This window comes from Falco naumanni, chromosome 7 (assembly GCF_017639655.2).
Source record: "Falco naumanni isolate bFalNau1 chromosome 7, bFalNau1.pat, whole genome shotgun sequence".
Taxonomy (NCBI): Eukaryota; Metazoa; Chordata; class Aves; order Falconiformes; family Falconidae; genus Falco; species Falco naumanni.
Window position 1 is genome coordinate 70546732 of NC_054060.1, and position 19057 is coordinate 70565788.

The following is a 19057-nucleotide window of genomic DNA, read 5'->3' on the forward strand; positions in this document are numbered from 1 at the left end:
TTCACACCCTGCCGCCTCCTGCCTGCCCCTGCCCCTCGCCTTTGCAAGCTCAAACTAAACAGGGAGCTCCCCTCCTCCCTCCGCGTGCTTGGACCGTGCCCAGCGCTCCTGGGGGCCTGGGGGGAGGCACAGCAGAAGGATCGTAACAGAACAGGCGGGAGGTGGCTGCCAGCATCGGCTGCCTTCCCCGATGGGTATCTCTGAAAATGCTTCACAGGAAACCATTAACCAGAGGGGAGCCATGCCCAAAGGCTGCGCCACCGCCGCTGCCGCCTCTGTCACGGCAGAAGCAGCAAGTGGCCTTTGCGAAGCAGCAGGCGAGGACACGTGAGCAAACCTCTCCGCTGCCGGAGCTGCCGCGGGGATTGCGCTCGGCCCTTTCTGCACAGCACCCGAGGGGAAGGGGAGCTGGAGATGCCCAGGGGAGATGCTCACCCCTGCTCAGCCCTCTCCCCTCAAACCCAGCAGCTGCTGAAGGATGGAGGGCTCTGTCCCTTTCCCTACACAGGGTACGGGTCCTTCGGACTTCCCAGTACCAGGAAAGGGGCCCCTGCCACTGGCAGCTGAACAAGTCCCAGTGCCCTCGCAGCCCCAGGGCAGCCAGACTGCTGTAGAATCATTTAGTTTAGAAAAGACCCTTAAGATCATCAAGTCCAACCATTAACCCAAGACTGCCAAGTCCAGCACGACACCACGTTCCATCTGTGACCACAGGAGGAGGAGAAGCTGTGGAGGGGTCCCTAGAACAGCCCCAATCCATCGCTATTAAGACCCGGTTGCTGAGGCTGGCAGGATGTTTTATCAAAGAGGACATTAAAATGCTGTAACTGGCTGCTCATCCAAAGCAAAGAAGGCTGGTAAGAGATACGTGCCGTTCCTCCCCAGCCCCATCTCCAGCTTATCATAGAATCACAGAACGGTTTGGGCTGGAAGGGACCTTAAAGACCATCCAGTTCCCACCCCCCGCCACGGGCAGGGACACCTCCCACCAGCCCGTGTTGCTCCAAGCCCCGTCCAGCCCGGCCTGGAGCACTGCCAGGGAAGTGTCCAAGCTTCCAGTTTCTCTCCAGCTGCCCCGTGCCCACCCTGTTCTCCCAGTCCCCCACGGTTTATGCACAGCAGAGACCCCTACTGACACCGCCTGCTGCTCCTCACCACCCCCTGCCCCCCTTCTGGGCCAGCATGACCTAGACTTGCCAACAGAAATGGCCCAGAGGGATGCCCAGGGCTGAGTCTAGCTGGCCCCAAAATCCCTTCCAAGTCAAGCAGACCAGCAAAAGACCAGGTCACCAGTTCTCCGAGTCCCCTTCCCTGGAGGCAGCAGGAGTGGGAAGCCCAACAGCCCTTTCCTCAAGCCAGCCAGGCATCCTGCTGCTCTTCTCCTCCTTCCCCCCACGACTTCCTAAGACCACCTTGCAGGGTGAGGGCAAACACGCACAGATGAACGGGCGGTGGGGGAGACCTCCAGCTCCCCACGCTGCTGTCACAGGTCTCAGCCTGCCGTGCTCAAGCAGAAACCACTGCTCCGAGCCGAGGGGCTCCCCCGCCCCATGTAGCCCTGAGCAGGGCTTCCCAAGCCAGGAGACCCTGGTCGCATGCAGCTGAAACCGCCCCCCCTAAGCAGCAGCCCCTGCAGGTGTCTGCAAGGAAGGGACTGCTCAGCACCCCCAAGAAACCCCTGAGGTCACCCCCCACCGCAATGTCTGAGGCTAAGACAGGAAAGACACCTCCTGTTTCTGCATCCCGAGCTTCATCATGACCTCGTGACTAAGCAAAGCACATGCCAACTTGCCACCAGAAAGGCATTTGTTGGTTTAACTGTGACCCTGTTACTGATATCAGGTCTAATCTTTGGTTTCACTTTTTCACCTCCTGGCAGCGACCTACCCAGTCTTTTTCTCCCCCACCCCATGTCAAAATTAAAGTAACTCCTTTTAGCAATGTTAAATCTATTACTCCTTGGCCTTGCTAAATGTCAGCTTGTCCCTCTGCTGCTAACGGAGGGCAGGAGGAAGAATTGGGTTTTTTTTCCTCCTCCACCCTTTTTGTTCTAAGCGCCCTCAGTGTATCTGCCCTCACGCGCTTCCTTTTCTTCTCCCATCCCAACGTCCCCACGGCTGCCACCTTCCCCAGCGGGCTCTTTTCTGCCGCCATCCTTTGGAGGGGAGATCCCAGGGGAAGAGGTGCTGCCGGTGCAGACAGCAGCCCGCTCTCCACCTTCCCAGCATGGGCTAGCGCTTCAGCGGGCAGGAGCGCAGGGCTGCCTCGCTCTGCTCCCCGAGCTTCCCTGCTCCTGCTCCCACCGGCTGACACCGGCCACTCCGGAGACCACCGGAGCAGGGGAGCAACGCAGGCTCCAGGTACAGAGGCCGGCGGGTGCCGCTGCGCAGCTCCGAGTGCTACCGGGACACGCAAGCCCAGGCAGCGGCGAGCTGGCTATCAGCTGCCTTGGCTGCAGGTTTGCTTCTGAGCATCAGCCAGCCCGCGGCAGCGGCCGACAAGCTTACACCAGCAAACTCACCAGCCACTTCACCCGCGGCAGGGGAAAAAAAACAAACCCGTGCAGATGCTTTGCAAAGAGAGGAAAGCAAAACCAGGAGACAAGGCCAGCGACCCTGCCGAGGGGCTGTGCAACAGCACCCAGCTGAAGCGAGCCCCGGGGAAAGGCCGGGGGTGCAGAGCAGAGCGCCCGTGCCCTGTGGCATTCAACCCACGTGTGCTGAGCCTCGCCAAAACCCACCGCCGCCCCACCACGGGCACGAACCCGCCACGCTGCCTCTCGCCCCTAACACCTCCAACCACGGCGCTCCCGAGGTCACCCAAGCAGGGAACCGGGAAGGTCCGGGATGCCACGCGGCCGGGGCGAAGGCAGCGGCACGGTTTAGCAGAAGCGAGGAAGCAGCAGCCCCCAGCCGGGGCTCTTCGCGCCGCGCTCGCACAAGCGCAGCCAAGTCCTGACCGCACCGATGCGCTGCCCCACACAGCCCATGGCGTGGGGAGCCTGCGCCGAAGCCCGGACACCTCCACACCTCCTCGGGAGCCCCCAGCACCATGACCAGCCTCGGTACCAGCTCCCACACAGCAGCTATGTCCCAGCAATGGTGACCACCCCTCAGGCCCTGGTTTCCCACCCTGTCTGCAGCCCCAGCCCCACTGAACACCAGGTTGCTTTGGCCGCTTGGCTAAGCCACCCCTTCAGTGTTGTCATCTTAGTCTTCAAAGCGCACAGCATGCACAGGTGCGACGGCTAGGACGGGAAGGAGCAAGTCCTCAGCTGACCTTCACTCCAAGCACCGGCCAAATGAGGGCTGATGAAAGTCTGTCAGCGAGCTGCCCTCTAGGTCAGGGTTAGTGACACAGGCAGCAGGCAGGCAGCCCGGCCTCCGGCCGCCTCGGTTAGTGCAGACACAGAAGGGTGACATGGGGCGAGACGTGGGTGGGAGGGAGGAGAGCTCTTGAGCAGAAACGTTGCAGCAGCTGCTGGGACTGCACAGCCTGTGCAAGCCAATAAAAATACCACATACTTATACACCGCCGGCCGGTGCTTTATCCTCCTGGATCCCCATCGGCCGGGCTGGCTGCCCTGGAGACAAGGGAAGACACCTTTGTGGGGCAGGTGGAGTCTAGGGACACAAAGAGAGTGGTCAGCAAGCCCTCCCCATAAACACACCTGGCTGTCCAGCACACGGCACCATCCTCCCCCTCCATGGCTCTGCTGCCCCAGTGCCATCCCCCTCCAGCCCATGCTCTCGGTGTTTGCAGACCCTGGGGCCCCAACGGCACCCATGCCACCGCCGCTGCTGCCATCAGCCGTGGAGGCGAATGCAGGCAACGTGCCCACAGAGCTGGGGTCAGCAAGGCCGGTTCAGAGCCAGCCAGCGAACATCAAGCACCGCGCTCAGGCTTCTGCGATACTAACCCAGCCCAGCCCAGAGTCACCTCAAGCCCGACCCAGCTGGCTGCAAGAGCCTAAGGGTGCCCGGGCCCTGCGCTTCCATGGGGCGCACAACTCGGGAATGGGGCAAGCTTGGCACAGAGAGGGAGCCCTGTTTCCCTCCCTCCTCTCCTGCGCCAGCTGGGCTCCTGGCAGCCTACACCTTGACCGCTGGCTCTAGGCATGGATTTGACTTTCAAATAAACCGTGAGGGCACTTGCCAAGCCTTGCATGGAGGAGCACTGTTTGGGCAGGGCAGGGCAGCTCACTGCTCCCAACCCTCCGGCCCCCGTGCACGGGCACTGAGCCCTGGGAGCCCCGACCCACCGCCAGCCAGGGAGCAAAGCTCCCCGTGATCCAGCGCAGAAGGGGAGCACCATTCTTGGGGCCCCTCCAACGTCTGCCCCCACTGCATCTGCTTCCTCCAGCGTCCAAACAACAAAAAAACTTGTGGGCAGGGGTCCGCATCTCCTGGCCCCAGGCCAGAGGACGTACTGGGGAGCGGGATGCCTCCAGCCACGCACCCCGGCAGCTCGCACAGGACCGGAACCCTGCCACCTCTTAATCCCACCATCTGCCAGCCTCCAACGGGTGCAAAATCCCCGCAGAAAACATCTCCCCCTCTCCCCCCCTACAGCTACTCCTGCCACCACATTTCAGCAACAGCAGCTGCCGGGCGCCTGCTGCCAGTGCCCCACGCCACGCTCCCTTGGGTGGTGACCTCAGGCTTGGGCTGTAAGAGGCTTAGCCCTGGATCCAAAAGGCTCCCGGCTGGGGCTGGGGCAGCAAGACAGGATGAGATACAGATAATCTGATTGAGAGGCAACTTTCACACGGAGGGGCCGGCACGTGGCTGGCTGCGCAGCCCCCCCACTCCCCCTCTGCGCTGGGAGCTTGGGAGGAGGCTCCGAGCTGTCTTAGGTACTTCTGCCCCACGACTCTCCATCCTCATCCCTGCTGCCCAGCCCTGCCCCAGAGAGGAGGCGGGACCCCCAGCTTGGGGGGAGGGGGCAGGCCCCCCGCTCTGTGGCTCCAGATCCACACCTGGGCTGCCAACGGTAAGTGAGGGACGGGCTGTTCCGCCACCCACGTTTCCTGTGGGAGCCGAACTGTGCCAAAATGAGGGGAAACCCCTTGGCGACAAGCCTCTTCGTTAGCTGCCCTGGCTTCCTGGGACAGCCAGCCAGCAGCGACACGTGACTTTCTGCAAAGCCACAGCGTGTTTGGGTGCTGAGGCTGCTCCCACCCCATGGAGAGCCAGCCAGGCTGCAGCGGGCGAGCAGGGGAAGGGAGAGGGGGTCAGCCACGGAAAGGGCAAACATTCAGCTCTTCCCGGATGGTGCCGAGTGGGATTTTCACAGCCCTCTGGCTGGGAGCCCCAGTGGGGCTGGCAGGCTGAAGCAGCACGGCTAAAGCCTGCCACGAGCCGGCACCCTGCGGTAATGCCAGGGAGCGGAGCAGCAGGCGAGGCGCACCCAGGGCATCTCCCACCGACGCAGGGGCACACACGCAGAGGACAGGGAAGCAGCCAAAAGGTGGGACTACCTCCAGCCAGCCTTGTCTTCCCCCCCAAGGGGTCTCACCTACCGCTCCCCAGCTGCATCTTGGGCAGCATCCCCCAGAGACCGGTCCCCAGCTCCCACCGGTTCCCGCTGGCTGGGCAGGGCTTCTCTGAGCCGAGGGATGCTTAGCTTATTTCCCCGGGCCCTGAATCACGGGGAAATCACAGCCACCAGATGGGCAAAGCTCGGGCAGGCTGTTCCCAGGCGTGGGAGCAATGGCCACAGGTACAAACCGGAATTGGCAGCCTCACCCAGACAGCACAACCTGCCCGGCAGGCAGGGCTGAGGCAGGAGGCACATTAACTCCTGCTGTCTGGGGCAGTGGAGCTTGGGAGAGGTGCTCTGCTGGGGAGAGGTCCTCTGCATTAGTCCCTGCTGCGAGGAGGATGAGTTTCCCCTGGAGGCAGAGCTCACAGTTACAGTTAACAGCCCCGGGCATCAACCCCTGAACCGCAGGCAGGAGGAGAACAGGGATGGGTCTAACACACACGTCTGGCACGGGCTGCAGGACTCCACACTGGCCAGGCCAGCACAGCCTCGCTGCTTGCCTGGGCAGAGCTTCACCCGCCACCTGATGTCTTGATGGTGGGGAAGAAAGCCCCCCAGCTCCCAGCACAGCCAGCTGCTGCTGGGCCTGCAAGTTGCAACAGAAACACAGGGTATATGACTTCTGTAACACTGGAGAGCTGGCCTGGGGAAAGCTCCCGGACTTGGGATTGCAAAGACAGAGCCACTTATTCTCCCTCAAAGGCTGGTGCCAGCTCAGGAACAAGCAGGACAGGTTTCCCCTATTTCCACACCTTGTCAGTGTCACCAAGTCAGTCCTGCACCCGAGTCTCTACCTCCAAGTCTCCAGCAGAAGCCATTTGTCTCCTGCCTGTCCCCTCTTCCAAAAAGGATGGTTTACGGATGGGCCCAAGGGTCAAGGAGCCTCAGCCTGCAGCCCTGGCCCTGCTCCTGAGCTCAGCATCTCAAATTCAGCATCCGTTCACAGGAGCCAGCAAGCAAGCGAGCACGTGGCTGAGAGCTAACAGGAGCTTCAGCTCATGGAGTCACCTGGGAAGAAGAAACCAGAGCTCCACCGAGAGCACAGCTGGAAGGTATATTTAGAGGCTCTGCCAAGTCTCCGGGGAGATTGTCTGCTCCCCAGGCATGGCATCACTACCAGCAAAGGAAATCCTACACTGCATCCCCCACCACCTGCCAGAGCTCAGGTTGCCTTTCATGAGAGCATCCCCCCACTGCCCAGGGCTTGCCTTGTGCTACGAGCACCAGCTCTTAGTCCCCAGGAGGACTCGTGCCATCAAACAGCCCCCAAGCTCTCCCCCCTTGCACCAGCCACAGCTCTGCCTCCCCCCTCCCAGCACCATCTCCTTGCAAAGACCCACACTTGCTCCCAGTGCCCCCCTACCCCTCCACTGCCCTTCCCTCCTCTCATCTTTTCTGTTCGAGGGAGGGATGAAATCTGTCATCCTCCCTCCTCTCAGCCCCCTGAGGAGCTTACAGGGTTTCCTGGAAGGGATGCTCCCACTCCTAAGCGGATTAGAGGTCCTGCCACCTTGCCCAGCACGGGCACACGGTGCCACGGCAGCCCCTGCTCTGGGCTCGGGAGGGCAGCAGGTGCCTGGGGCTGGAGCAGGGACCATGCCAGGGAGGACCCCAGCCCCTGGCAGCCCCTGGGCCCCCTGCGCTTGGATCCTTCCCTTCCCTACCCCAGCAGCCCCACCACGAGCCAGCGGCCACCCAGCCTTGCTCTGCCAGGAGGCCACGCTGGCTGCCAGCAGGCACAGCTGCTCCCTGTGCCCGGTGCCTTCTCTTCTCCCCCTGGCAAGATTAAAAGCTCCCGAGCTGCCCCACAGGTCAGGCTCTGAGCAAACACAGCAGCGGGAACAGCTCTCCTGGCACATCCCACCCACCCTGCAAACAAGCCCAGGTTTTGCCACAGGGGACAGCTGGGGACACCCATGGGTGTCACTGGCCCCAGCCTGGCTAATGCCACCCACCACCTGCGAGCCAGACGGCGGGGCGCAGGGGCTGGAGGGTTTCAGAGCTCGAGGCATGCCAAATCTGCGCGCACAGAGGATTGCTCAACAGCGAGCTGGCAGCAAGGTGTGTTGTGGAAAAGCTTGTCCTGAGGTAAGCACTGCCAGCACGCAGATCACTAACTCGAGGCTCTTCACCACTGCCCGGCCTCCCCGCAGGGCGCCTGGGGCTCACCCCACCGCACCAGGGCAAAGCGACTCCGAGTGGACTTGCTCAGTGGCCAAGGGCCCGCAGGTTCGAGGGGACGTGGTGGTACCCCCCGCAGAGCGGGAATGGGGAAGGCTGGGCTGCCACCCCAGCGGCACATCTCCCCCAGCTTTCACACAGGCGTGAGCACCAAGCTGCAAGAAAGACGGTGACAAGCAACGTCCCAGAAAGACGTAGGCGGGTGCTCGGCTCAGTTTCTCGAGTGCCGTTTACCCACATGCCGTGCCACCCACAGACCTTCCCTGGGGCAATGGCAGGTGCCCCCAGGCTCACGTAGGAGCTCTGGCACGGCGCCTGCCGAGGGACCACCGCTGAAAACTCGGTCCCACGCTCTCTGCAGGGCAACTGTCCGCCAGCTGCCCTGACGGTGGCCACGCTCCTTGCTCCTGCTGTCACACCAGACCCAGCCATCGCACATACCTCCTCTGAAGGGGGACGAGTTAAAGACCCTAAAGCACACAGGGAAGACCCATCTCGGCATCCCACCCCACACAGGGGAGAGCAAGAAAGCGTCTCTGTCCCCAGCACATGCGCTCCCCCACCCAAGTCACCCCTGGAAAGGGTAAACTAGGCTGTTCACTCCCACCACAAGAAATGGGGTGCCTAGGAAGGAAATTTAATCCTAACTACCTATTATCTGATCAGCCCCAATCTCTTTATCAGCCCAATTAAAAGAATTACCCATCCATGACCCGGATGCACGTATTGTGCACTTGTCTCCATCAGCTCAGGAGCCAATTACTCCGCCCTCCTGTAAGGCAATTACGGGGCACAGAAATAAGCCCGCCTGCAAAGCACGGGGGACTCACGTACCGCCAGAGCTCGGGGACTGGCCCCTCTTTTGCTTCAAACCCCTTGGGGCTCACCTGTCCTGGGGACGAGACAGGCTCTCTTGCCATTCTGTGGACCTGACCCTCGCCTGGCCATGGCTCCCAGTGCCGCTGCAGGCAGAGCCCAACAGCGTGTGCCCACCTCAGGAGACCCCTCTCCTTGAAGCCGGGGGTCTCCCGAGACTCATTGCTGCTAGCGAGCAAGCCCCTGCCTGTTGCCTAAGCTTCCCCTAGACCTGCGTCCCAGCCACCCATGCTCTGGCTAAAGTCAGAATCCAAGGGGGTGCAGATTTCCTCACCGACGGCTGTTGGAAATCATTTGGGGGGTAGGGGCTGGATGTACTCGCTGGAAGAAAGCACAGTGAAGCCTTCCCCCCACGTCCCATCCGAGGCGAAACGCTGCCCTCTGCTCCAACACTTTGGTGGGCACAAATTCGGTGGCATGCAGCCAATTATCCTGCATGGCTTCCCACTGAGCCCACCTCCCATGGGAGCCCCTTCCTCCGAGGGAATCTCCCTCCACTTCCCTGCAGCTCCAGATGCCGCATTCCTCACCCCAAATCAGAGGGAACCGGGTCCCTTCCATCAGCAGAAGAGCAAGAGAAGCATCCAAACCACCCGAGGGGCATTCCCAGCTGTCCGGTGGGCACGCTGGCCCCTCCACCGCCTGCCCACCCTGCTTTGCCACTCCGTCCATGCTGCAGGAGGTTGTTTGTACGTACAGAACATCCCTGAGCGTAGGCTCTGATGCACATTGTGGTAAGGGCAGCCCTGGGAGCCAGAGGGAGATGCTCTGCAGTATTGGGGATGAGCCAGAGACCACCAGGCAGCCACTGCCAGCAGCTCTGGGACCAGAGCAGAGAAGAGCATCACCCCATGCTGGAGTGACCCTGCAAGCCTCCCCTTCCCAGCTCCAGCCTGGCTACTGAAACTGGGGTCTTTCCCCTCCACCCAGCGCTCCGGAGCATCGCAGCCCCCCCCCCATACACCAAAACTGATGATGATGAGCTGCAGCAAGTTCAGCACAGGGCTACTGAGACAGCCGGGGGCAGGAGATACCAGGTACAAGGAGATGCTGAGATAACGGGGGTGAAGGGGGAATATTATTACCGCCTTCACCTACCTGACGGGAAGGCACAGACTGAGCCAGACGCTACCCAGAGGTACACGGCGACAGACAGCCAGACAACGTGCACAAGCTGCAAGAAGGGAAACTCCGAATACTGGGGAGGGGGGGGGGATTCCCGAGGAGCCAAAGCACAGAGCAGGTGTCCAGGAAGGCTGTGCCGTCTCCACTCTGCTGACACTCAAAACTCAACATCAGCAGCCTGATGAAATCCAGCCCTGCTTCGAGGTGGCAGGGAGGACCAGGCGACCTGCAGAGCTCCCTCCAGACCTCAGCTAGTCGGTGTTCTTACACACCTCCAGATGGCAGGGGCACCCCTTCGCTTACGTGGCCTGAGAACCCCGCAAATCCCACCAGGCCAACAGCAAGGCTGCGGGAGGTGCGAGGAGCTGGCTGACTCTGGGGAGGAAGCAAGCAAGGCTGGGGGGCCAGCCACAGGAGAAGATGGGGGGGGGCAGCGGCACTGGGAAACTGGTGGGCCAAGTTGGGGGGCCAGCCGTGGGTGAAAGTAGGGGGCCAGCTGCCACGGGGGGAGCTGAGGGGACAGATGCGGGTCAGCAGCAGCACGCTGGGGGGGCGGCAGCAGCGGGGATGCTGGGGGCCCAGTGTCAGCGGGGGAAGCTGGGGGGGCGGCAGCGGCGGGGATGCTGGAGGGGGCAGCAGCGGGGATGCTGGGCGCGGGGAGGGCCGGCAGAGGGGATGCTGGGGGGGGGGAGCCGGCAGGCCGGGCCGGGCACAGCCCACCCACCCCCGGTTCTGCGGGCCGGCCGCTCTGCCGCCGGGGCACGGGGGCGGCGTGCGGGGCCGGCGACAGGCGGCTGCGGGCAAGTGGCACGAACCCGGGGGGGCCCGGGGCTGCTGCGGGGGGACGCTCCCCCGCTCCGCACCGCTCGCATCGAGAGCGGCAGAACCCACCCTCCCCAGCCCCGGCGCCCCCCGCCCCCCGGCGCTCACCTCCGCCCGAACAGCCTGAGGCCGGTGAAGCGCTTGTTGCTGTGCCGGCGGCCCGGCGGCGGCCCCCCCCGCTCGGTGCCCTCCGGCGGCCCGCAGGAGGAGGAGGAAGAGGAGGAGGAGGCGGCGGCGGGCGAGCGGCCGGGCAGCGGGGGCCACGCCGCCTCCATGGCCGGCTGCGGGTCTCGGCGGCGCGGCGGGAGGGGCCGGGGGCGGCGCGCTCGGGCCCCCGCCCCACCGGGGCCGCGGGGCGGGCAGGAAGCGCGGCCGCGCGCCGCCGGTACCGGAGCCCGCGCCGAGCAGCGCCCCCTGCCGGCTCCGCCACCCCCCGCCCCGCCGCGGCCGGCGGCTCCCGCTGCTGCCGCCTTGGGAAGCGTCAGCCCCCGCCCTCGGGAAGCGGCAGCGGCGGAGCCTGCCTCCCCCGCCCCCGCTCCTCCTCCTCCTCCTCCCATTGTTCACCACCGGATGGGGCCACCGGCCCCGCCGCCGCGCTCCCCGGGGGCCGGCAGCCGCCACCGGGGCTGGCTCACCTCGCCCGCCCCGCTTCCCCCGGCTGCACCCCGGCCGCGCTGGCGCTGCCGTCAGCGCTCCCCCCAACCTGGCAGGAGCCCCCCGGCCCCTGGGAAAGGCGCTGGCCGCCATGGCCCCTGGCCCCCGCGGGGCTGCCCGGGGGCGTCCCAGCTGCCAGCCCGAGGCCGCTGTAACCCCCCAGGGCAGGTCCTGGTCCCGGTCCCGGTCCCAGCCCGGGGGTCCGGTGGGGATGGGGATGCACCTTCCAGCCCCCACCGGCTGCAGGAGGCACCCGACAGCCCAGGTGCAGACCCCCGCGCTCGACGTCGAGCGGGCCCACGCGGCCCTCAGCCATCCCGGCGGGGCAGGCTGTGCCACGCCAGCCCAGCACCGGCACCGGGCACCGCCAGCGAGGTGCCGGGGAAGCTCAGGAAGCCCCAAAGCACGGGCTGTCAGCGCCAGCCACGGCACCCGCCCCCCCGAGCAAGGGGAGGGCGGCAGAGGCCGGCCCGGCGGGTACCTCATATCTCCGTCCCCCGGAGGGCTCTGGGGAACGTCCCAGGAGCGATGCCGCCACATCTGCCGCAGCACTGATGCGCTCAGCCGGCCCGGGGTTCACTCTCGCTCTTCCTCCCCCGGCAGCCGCTTTCCGGAGTCATCCTGAGGGCAGGTCCCTGGCAGCGCTCGGCCGCCCCGCCGGAGCCCCGGCTTTGTTTGCACCCTCCACCTGGTTCCTCTCTGCACTTCCTGGAAGTGTGAGGGCGGCTGTCATCGCGGCACTCTTCCCCCGGTGCAGGGCCACCTACTCCACCGGGCCCTCTCCGGAGGAGCCTCGCGCACGCCCTCAGCAAGCCAGAGCACGCCCTGGCACACCGGGCTGTGCACCCAAGAGCCACAAGTCCCTTGCCGGATGGCTTTTCGGAAGCCCCACGCTCGAGACAGCCCCCTCTCCCCAGGCTGCCTCGGCACCGCCATGCAAACCAGACCATGGCAGTGGGGTTGCTCTGCCACCCACCCTGGGCCACGCGCGTCCTCACCGCACACGGCACTCAGCCCCCCCAGCTCTATGTGTGTCCCCCTGTGCCGTGAGCTCCAGACACCCTCCAGCCACGAGCATCTGCTCACCTTGCCCTGGGCTTCATTGAAAACCCACCTGGGTACACCAGGCACCGGCGCTGCGGGATGCGCAAGCGTCTGGGAGGCTCCAGGTCAACCTCAAAGGGCAGGGAGACAGCCTGACATCCACCATCCACCCCCTGCTCTGGGTCTGCAGGGCACAGCATGTCCCCAGCCGGTCCCCAGCCCCCAAACCCCCGCTTTTCACAACCAGGCGCTGCTTGGTTTTCTGAGTCCAGGAAAGCTTCAGATGGGCAAGGGGGGGGGGTCTGTGGGCAGCTTTTGTGGGGCCAGAGAAACACACGCAAGCAAAGCCAGTCCCCGCAGCCCGCAGGGATGGCATTTCTGAAAGGGCACATCGTCTCGCTTTAGACTCCGTCATCAAAAGGGGAAAAAAAAAGCCGTCGGCAGACCTTGATCTCCCCAGGCCAGCTCTGAAACCCGGCACAGCCCACTGCGCTAATTAATTACGTGCAGAGGGAGGAAAAGGCAGGTCCTGGATGCCCAACTCCGGCTCAGAGATGGGGAGGAGAGAGGGTTTGTTATCACGGAAAGGGTTCGTCATCCCCACCGCTTTGCATGTCACGATGGGCTGGTTGCCTTTGCTCCCTGCCTACAGACATTTCCCTTTCGGGTTTCGTGCTCTGCTCCGTGCCATTGTCCTCTTACACCGCCGCAGGGAGCACCAGCCCTTGGTGCGGCTGGAGAAGTCACATGCCCTGCCCCGGGACCTTCACCGTCCCATCTGTGCTATGTCCATGTGTCCTTCCACACTCCTGTCCCTCAGGGGATCCCGCAGAAAGCCCCATTCTGGTCATTCTCGGTGAGGAGACCAGTGGGGACAGACCCTGCTGGCACTGGCTTCTCCGCTGGCAGCATGGGAGGGGGATGGGCTTCACCCTGCTGGGTGGCTTTGGCATCCAGCACCATCCCCCTGCGCTGGTGTGTGCAGTCCCCTGGTAAGGAAAGGGTTAAGCTGGCTGCTTCTCCCGAGCCTGGCAGGGTACCTGCCAGTGGGATCCATTGCCAGCCGGGAACAGGTAAGGGAGAGGACAGCCAAAGGAGGGGACGGCCACTGCTGGCAGCTGTGGCTGTGGGGACAACTGGAGGAGGCTCGCTCGCTGTCTTTTGCTGCCTCAGGGAGCTGGCCTGGCTCACCTGACATGGGAAAACATCCTCAGAGGGAGGCCCGGAGCATCCTTCTGGCAACCGTCTTGGATCTGCTGAAACCAGGCAGCAGGTCTGGTTTAAGACGGGCTGGGGGCTGCCTTACGCTGCCCTGCACTGGCACCACTGCAGGCATGCCCCCGCGCAGCCAGGCTCTACCCACAGCGCCCCAGTTTCTCCAGAACCGCCTCTTGGGATGTTTCCACCTCTAGTTACACCACTGCCTTGCACCTGGGAGCATCCAGGACAGCCACGGGGTGGTACACACCAGCTCTGGGTGATGCTGCCTCCAAACCCATCCCACCCCTGGCAACCACCTGACGGCACCCGGGACCCCTCACAGGCGCTGTGCCCAGAAAGCACAGCCTGGCTGGCTCCGGCTCCAGAGAGGGGCAGGGGAGAGTGGGACACTACCCCCCCACCAAGGTCTGTGAGGATCCACCTGCTCATTAGGACTTTCCAGCACCGTGAGCTTCCCTCCGGCCGTGCCAGCGGGTGCCAGCCATCTCCTTCCCCCAGCTGCAGAGAGAGATGTGGAGACAGATGTCTCTGTCAGAGCGGAGTGGGCTTGGCTTGCTGGGAATGAATGGGAATTTGATTATGCCGCTCCACACAGGCAGGCTAACACGATTAGAAGGCTAGCAGGCAGGACTCCCCCTCCCTGTCCCCTTCTCCCTGCAGCTGGTGGGGGCTGCCCTTTCCTCCCTCCCCACCCCTGCTCTGCCCAGCTGGGATGGAGGGGCTGCCCACCCTCTGCCCCAGGACTTCACAAAAACCCAGAGCCCAGGCAGATCTAAAGGCAGAGGGAAGAGAAGGCAGCAACCAGCTCCTCCAAGCCCTGCAGGGCTCCCATCTCCCTCTCCGCAGCACGTCCTGCTAGTGCTCCCCTCTGCCCTGCCAGTGCCCGAGACCAAGCTCCCTTGCTATTTACATTACAAAGCAGTCCCATCCACTCCACTCTCTGGGTTATATTTAGCTCCCTGGCACAGAACAGCCTACAAGAGGCATTAGCTGCATCCTATCTGCCAGCTGGGGACCACGCCAAGCAGCCCAGGTGCGCTGCATCTCACTAGCAGGGATGGGAGCTGGTGAGGGGATGCCTGCTTTGCTTCTGTGGGGGCTAACCCCAGGCTGGGGGGCATGGAGGGCCACGGGGACCTCTCTTCCCTCTGCCACAAGGTGTCCGTGACAAGGCCTATGGCTGTGCCAGGCGCTGCTGAGAGCAGGAGGGGACTGGTCTGATGCCCGGGCACATCCCTCACCCCACACACGTAGCCTGCGGGGAGCCTGTGCAGCGAGCTTTTGTGCACTTGTGGTTTCCTTTCTGGGTAAACACCCTACGTGCAGGGAGCAGTGACAGTGACAAAGGCCACTGCTGCAAGCATCACTCCAAAAGCAACTGAGAAGGTGCTGGAGATGAGCGTGAGCCTGAAACTACACGGGACAGGCTGCAAGGTGCTGCTGTGACCAGCCAGCACCTGTCCCACACCTCCCCGGCTTCAGGTCACAGGGCTTTTCCTAGAGGAAAGCTCCTCCAGCATCTAACTTGCCTTACTGCCACTGAAGCTGTCCCACTAGAGATGCTCCTGTCCCACTGCAAAACCTTGGTGGGGGCACCTGAGGCTCGCAGGAGCTGACGTTGGGCTCCCCTTGGCCGACACAACTCTCTGGAGAGCGAGGCAAAGCCCTGGTGCTTGCTCAGGGCGTGCTGTGGTGACAGAGAGCACGGGGTCCTTCTGGTGTTGCAGAGGCACCTACCGGGAAAATTGTGTCAGAATGCACAAATCTGGTGCACAAGCCAGCATCATTAATAAGTTTGGCACAAAACTGCTACTCAAAGCCCTAAATATAACCTGAGCACTGAGCTCTCTTCCACCTGCCCAAGGCGCCTCCATACACCACGGCAGCTATTTATGGAAGGAACTTTACTTCCATGGGCTTAATATAATTTCTGCTCATTTCAAAACCTTTACCTAGCAGCTCATGCTGCCTGCACCTTGTGATGACTAACGGGTCCCAGCAGGAACAGGCAGGTTGGCAGCAGGACAGGGGCCTCCAACCTTCACTTGACATTGAGGATGGCTGTGATGCCCGCAGCCCACAGAGGAGGTCCTCTAAGCTCCACGCTAGGGTTCAGCAAGTGCCTCCAGAGCCAGCACATCGGGGGGTGGGGTGGGGGGGGGTGGGGGTGTTTCTGTCAGCACCCCCTCCAGGGCTTCTTGTGCTGCTGGAGGGGCACCTGATGAGAGGTTAACCCAGAACTGCTCCATCACTGCCTGCCCTGCCCCAGGGAGCAGCCAGAGACGACCCTGTGTGGGCGTCACAGGACGGCACAAGCAGATTTCCACCCCCAGACACTTCCTCTCCCGTTTCCCCTTCCCTTTGCTGGGCTGCCAGAGATGGAGGGCGAAGGAAGCAGCTGATCCCAAACACCACCTCCTCCCTCACCGCCGGCCCGCAGGTAGCTGCGGCATCCCCTCCGCCCCTGCCCTGCTCTTCTCTCCTGCAAAGCCCTGTCAGATGGAGCAACGCCTCTTGCAGAGGGACTCCCGGTGAGGGCTGAGGATGGAGGAGCTCTGCGGAAGGGTGGCACAGCCTGGAGCATGTCAGCAGAGCCGCCTGCCTGGGGCGGCCGGCTTGGGCGAGCAGGATGTAAACAATCCCCAGCAACCTTAGACAAATCTGGAGCAAATTCAGGCTGATCAAATTAGGTTGCAATACGGTCCCTTCCTCCCCTGGGGAGAATGGATAATTGCAGCTGGCTAATCCATTTGCAAAACATGCTGCGCACATCTGGAGAAAGGCAGCTAAGAGGAGAAAATCCTGTTCTGCCCCCTCCGCTCGGCACGGTAATCCCTCACCCTTGGTGGCATCAGGGCAGAGATCCTCCCAGCTCGGCCTGGCACCTCCTGAGCGGCCCCGGGTACCGAATGAGGGCCAGGAGGTCTGCGCGTTGCCCCAGCTCACAGCAAGGCTCAGGGATGTGGGGCTGCCTCCGGGAGGACTCTGCCACCCCGGCTCCTGCTTGCCACCCACTGCAGGAATAACAGGTGCTGGAGATGAGTCAGCTCCGGGGCCCCTCCTGCTCTGCAGGCACTAATACAGTTTCCCATCAGTTCCCATTACCGCAATTATCAGAGAGCAATTTGCTCACAGTTTGCACCACAGCCCACACAAGGGGGGAGAAGGGCTGCTGTACGTGTGGGAGCGCTGACCGATAGCTCCTGCCCCAAATCTGCCCCTCAGCAGAGCCCCGTGCCCCGGGGTCCCCATGTCCTGGGCTGGCACAGAGCCCACCCGGCCTCTGCCCACCACAGCAGCAGGCATGGCACCAACACCCTCTGGGCCGGTTTTCCACCTGCTTGTAAACCACCTGGTGCTTGCTGAGCATGGCATGGCATGGTGCCGCTGAGCCCAGGAGAACGCAGGGGTGTCCCCGGGCCAAGCCAGCTCAGGAGAAGGGTAAGGAGGTGGCTGCTGCCTTCTCCTCCCGGCTCGGTCCCAGCAGCCCAGGGTCGGTCCTGCAAGGGCTCACATTTACCCCGGACAGGCACAGGGTCGAAGGGTTTCTCCTCATTTACACCTGAGGGCCGTTCTGCAAAGTTCAGAGGTACGACATGGTAGAAGGGCTTAAAGGGTGAAAGAAAGGGGAGGGTGAGACACCAGATCTTATTCACTGTAGAGAGAAAGAATAAAGCTGAGCTCCTGGAGGTGCTGACCCAAGCTGACCAAGGACCAAGCTGACCCAAGAGACCACAGGTGGAGCTGGGAATAGGAGCTCACCTGAGCATCACCAGGCAGCAGCTCCCGTAAGCTCCCCGGGAGCCATGAAAACCACTCTTTGCCCCCACCGGCTTTGCATGGCTCTGGTGGGGGGGTAAGCAGAGCAGTCCCAGCAGAAAAGTCCCACCGAAAGCCAGGACAAGTGCTGCAAGGTGTCCCCAAAGGGCACATCTCCAGCCTAAGCCCCAGTCTCAGCCCCTTCACCTTTGCATCACTGCTCAGCCTCCCCAGGTGGGACCGAGGTTTCCGGACCTGGGAACCAAGCAAGGGGACATTTGCCTGGGGGTAGCAGAGGAAGAGGAGGGCCAACGTTACCAGAAGTCCCTTGTACCCAGTGCATGGAGCAGCGACAAGCTGGCGCTGCAGAGAAAGAAGGGAACGTGCAGCCCATGGCCAGAGCCCACGGCAGGCGGCTGAGCACCAGCTGCCCAGGGAGGGGCCTGGGAGGCATCGCAGCCCCGGGACGGGAGAGAGGAGTCAGCGAGAAGGAAAAATAAGGGGGACTGCGATGGTGACAGGGGGACTGCCACTGCAGAGGGGGCTGTTGCGTGGGTGGGGTGAGAAGGGGCTAACTGTTCCCCTTGTCCCCATGCCGAGAGGTTTTCCAGTGGGAAGGCACTGGTGGCCGGTGGGAAGAGCCAGCCCTGACCCCGCAGGAGGGAGATGCCCCCTGGACAGGGCACTCCTCCACCCCAGTCCAGCCCTGGCGCTCGGGGACCCGATGGCTCCTACCTGTAGGAGACCTGCTTTCTGATGGCCAAGTGCAGGAACTGCTTCTCCACCTCCGCCACTGCCCTCGCCCCTCTCATCTCCTCCCAAGCTGGATCCGCGCTGCAGAGGACAGAGTGTTCTGCTCGCCCGGTGCTCTCTGCATCTGCTGCTCCCCAGAGGCTTGCGGTGGCCCCCCTGGCCACCTCGCTGTCACCCCTGGCTGGGGTGAAGTCTCTCCAGCTCCCAGAACCTTCAGCCATGCTGAGGTGAGGTGTCTCTCCAGGTGGGGAGTCCTGCTCTGTCCCCGCAACCTCTCCGTCCTGCCCCACAGGGTCCCACGGGTGCGGCTCCACTTCGTCTCCCCAGGGCCGTGGGACAATCCTGGTGAGGCTTAACTCCCAGGGGAGCACAAGCAAGGAGGAAAAGCAGCGTCCAACTTTTTGCAGTGGTATTTACCTGCCTCTTGAGAGCGGTTTGGGCAGCTCAGGCGCTGCAGCTCAGCCTCCCTCTGTCTCTGCTGCCCTGCCACTGTGAAGCAGAGGAACAGCTGACAGAAACCCGGAGACGCTGGTGATGCTCCTTGGAGGTCTAGGAGAGAGCACGTCCAGGGATGGCGATGCTCCCAGCGAGGGATGGAGAGCTTGGGGTGCCTTCTGTGGGGTCCCTCCGGGGCCAGGCACGTCCCTCGGTGTCCCCGGCAGCAGCAGGCGAGCGGGAGAGGCAGGCAGAGGTAGGCAGAGAGGTAGGTGCCTGTGCACCGATCCTGCAGCAGCCCTCAAAAGACAAAGCAGAAAGTGAGCATGAGTGTGTGCGTGTGGAGGGGGGCTGCGGAAAGCTGCACCGAGCCAGGCAGCCTGGTGGCACCTTAGAGACACTCTGAAACTGGCACTTAACCCTTCGGAGGCCGGGGAGGCAGAGGGGGGAGACAACTCAGCTGCCCCTCGCTGCTTGCAGCCCAGCTGGCGCCTGCCTGCCTGCAAGGGCTGCTCAGGGAGCTGCATCTCCACCGCTCCTCTGACCCAGACGTGCAGCCAGGTAAAGTCAGGCAGCCTGGAAAACTGCGTGACAGGTACCTGCACCGTACCTGCTGCTCTGGCCAACCACCCATGGATGGGGA

General features: G+C 63.2%; 1 protein-coding gene across 1 annotated transcript in view; it reads right to left on the reverse strand.

Moving 5' to 3' along the window:
- DGKZ (diacylglycerol kinase zeta) overlaps positions 1 to 10856 on the reverse strand; it is a 46504-nt gene extending 35648 nt beyond the window's left edge. Inside the window, exon 1 of the mRNA XM_040601472.1 lies at positions 10657 to 10856. Within this exon, the coding sequence (XP_040457406.1) occupies positions 10657 to 10823 (167 nt within the window). The 5' untranslated portion in view covers positions 10824 to 10856. The remainder of the gene's footprint in view (positions 1 to 10656) is intronic.
- Between the last annotated feature and the right edge of the window lie 8201 nt (positions 10857 to 19057).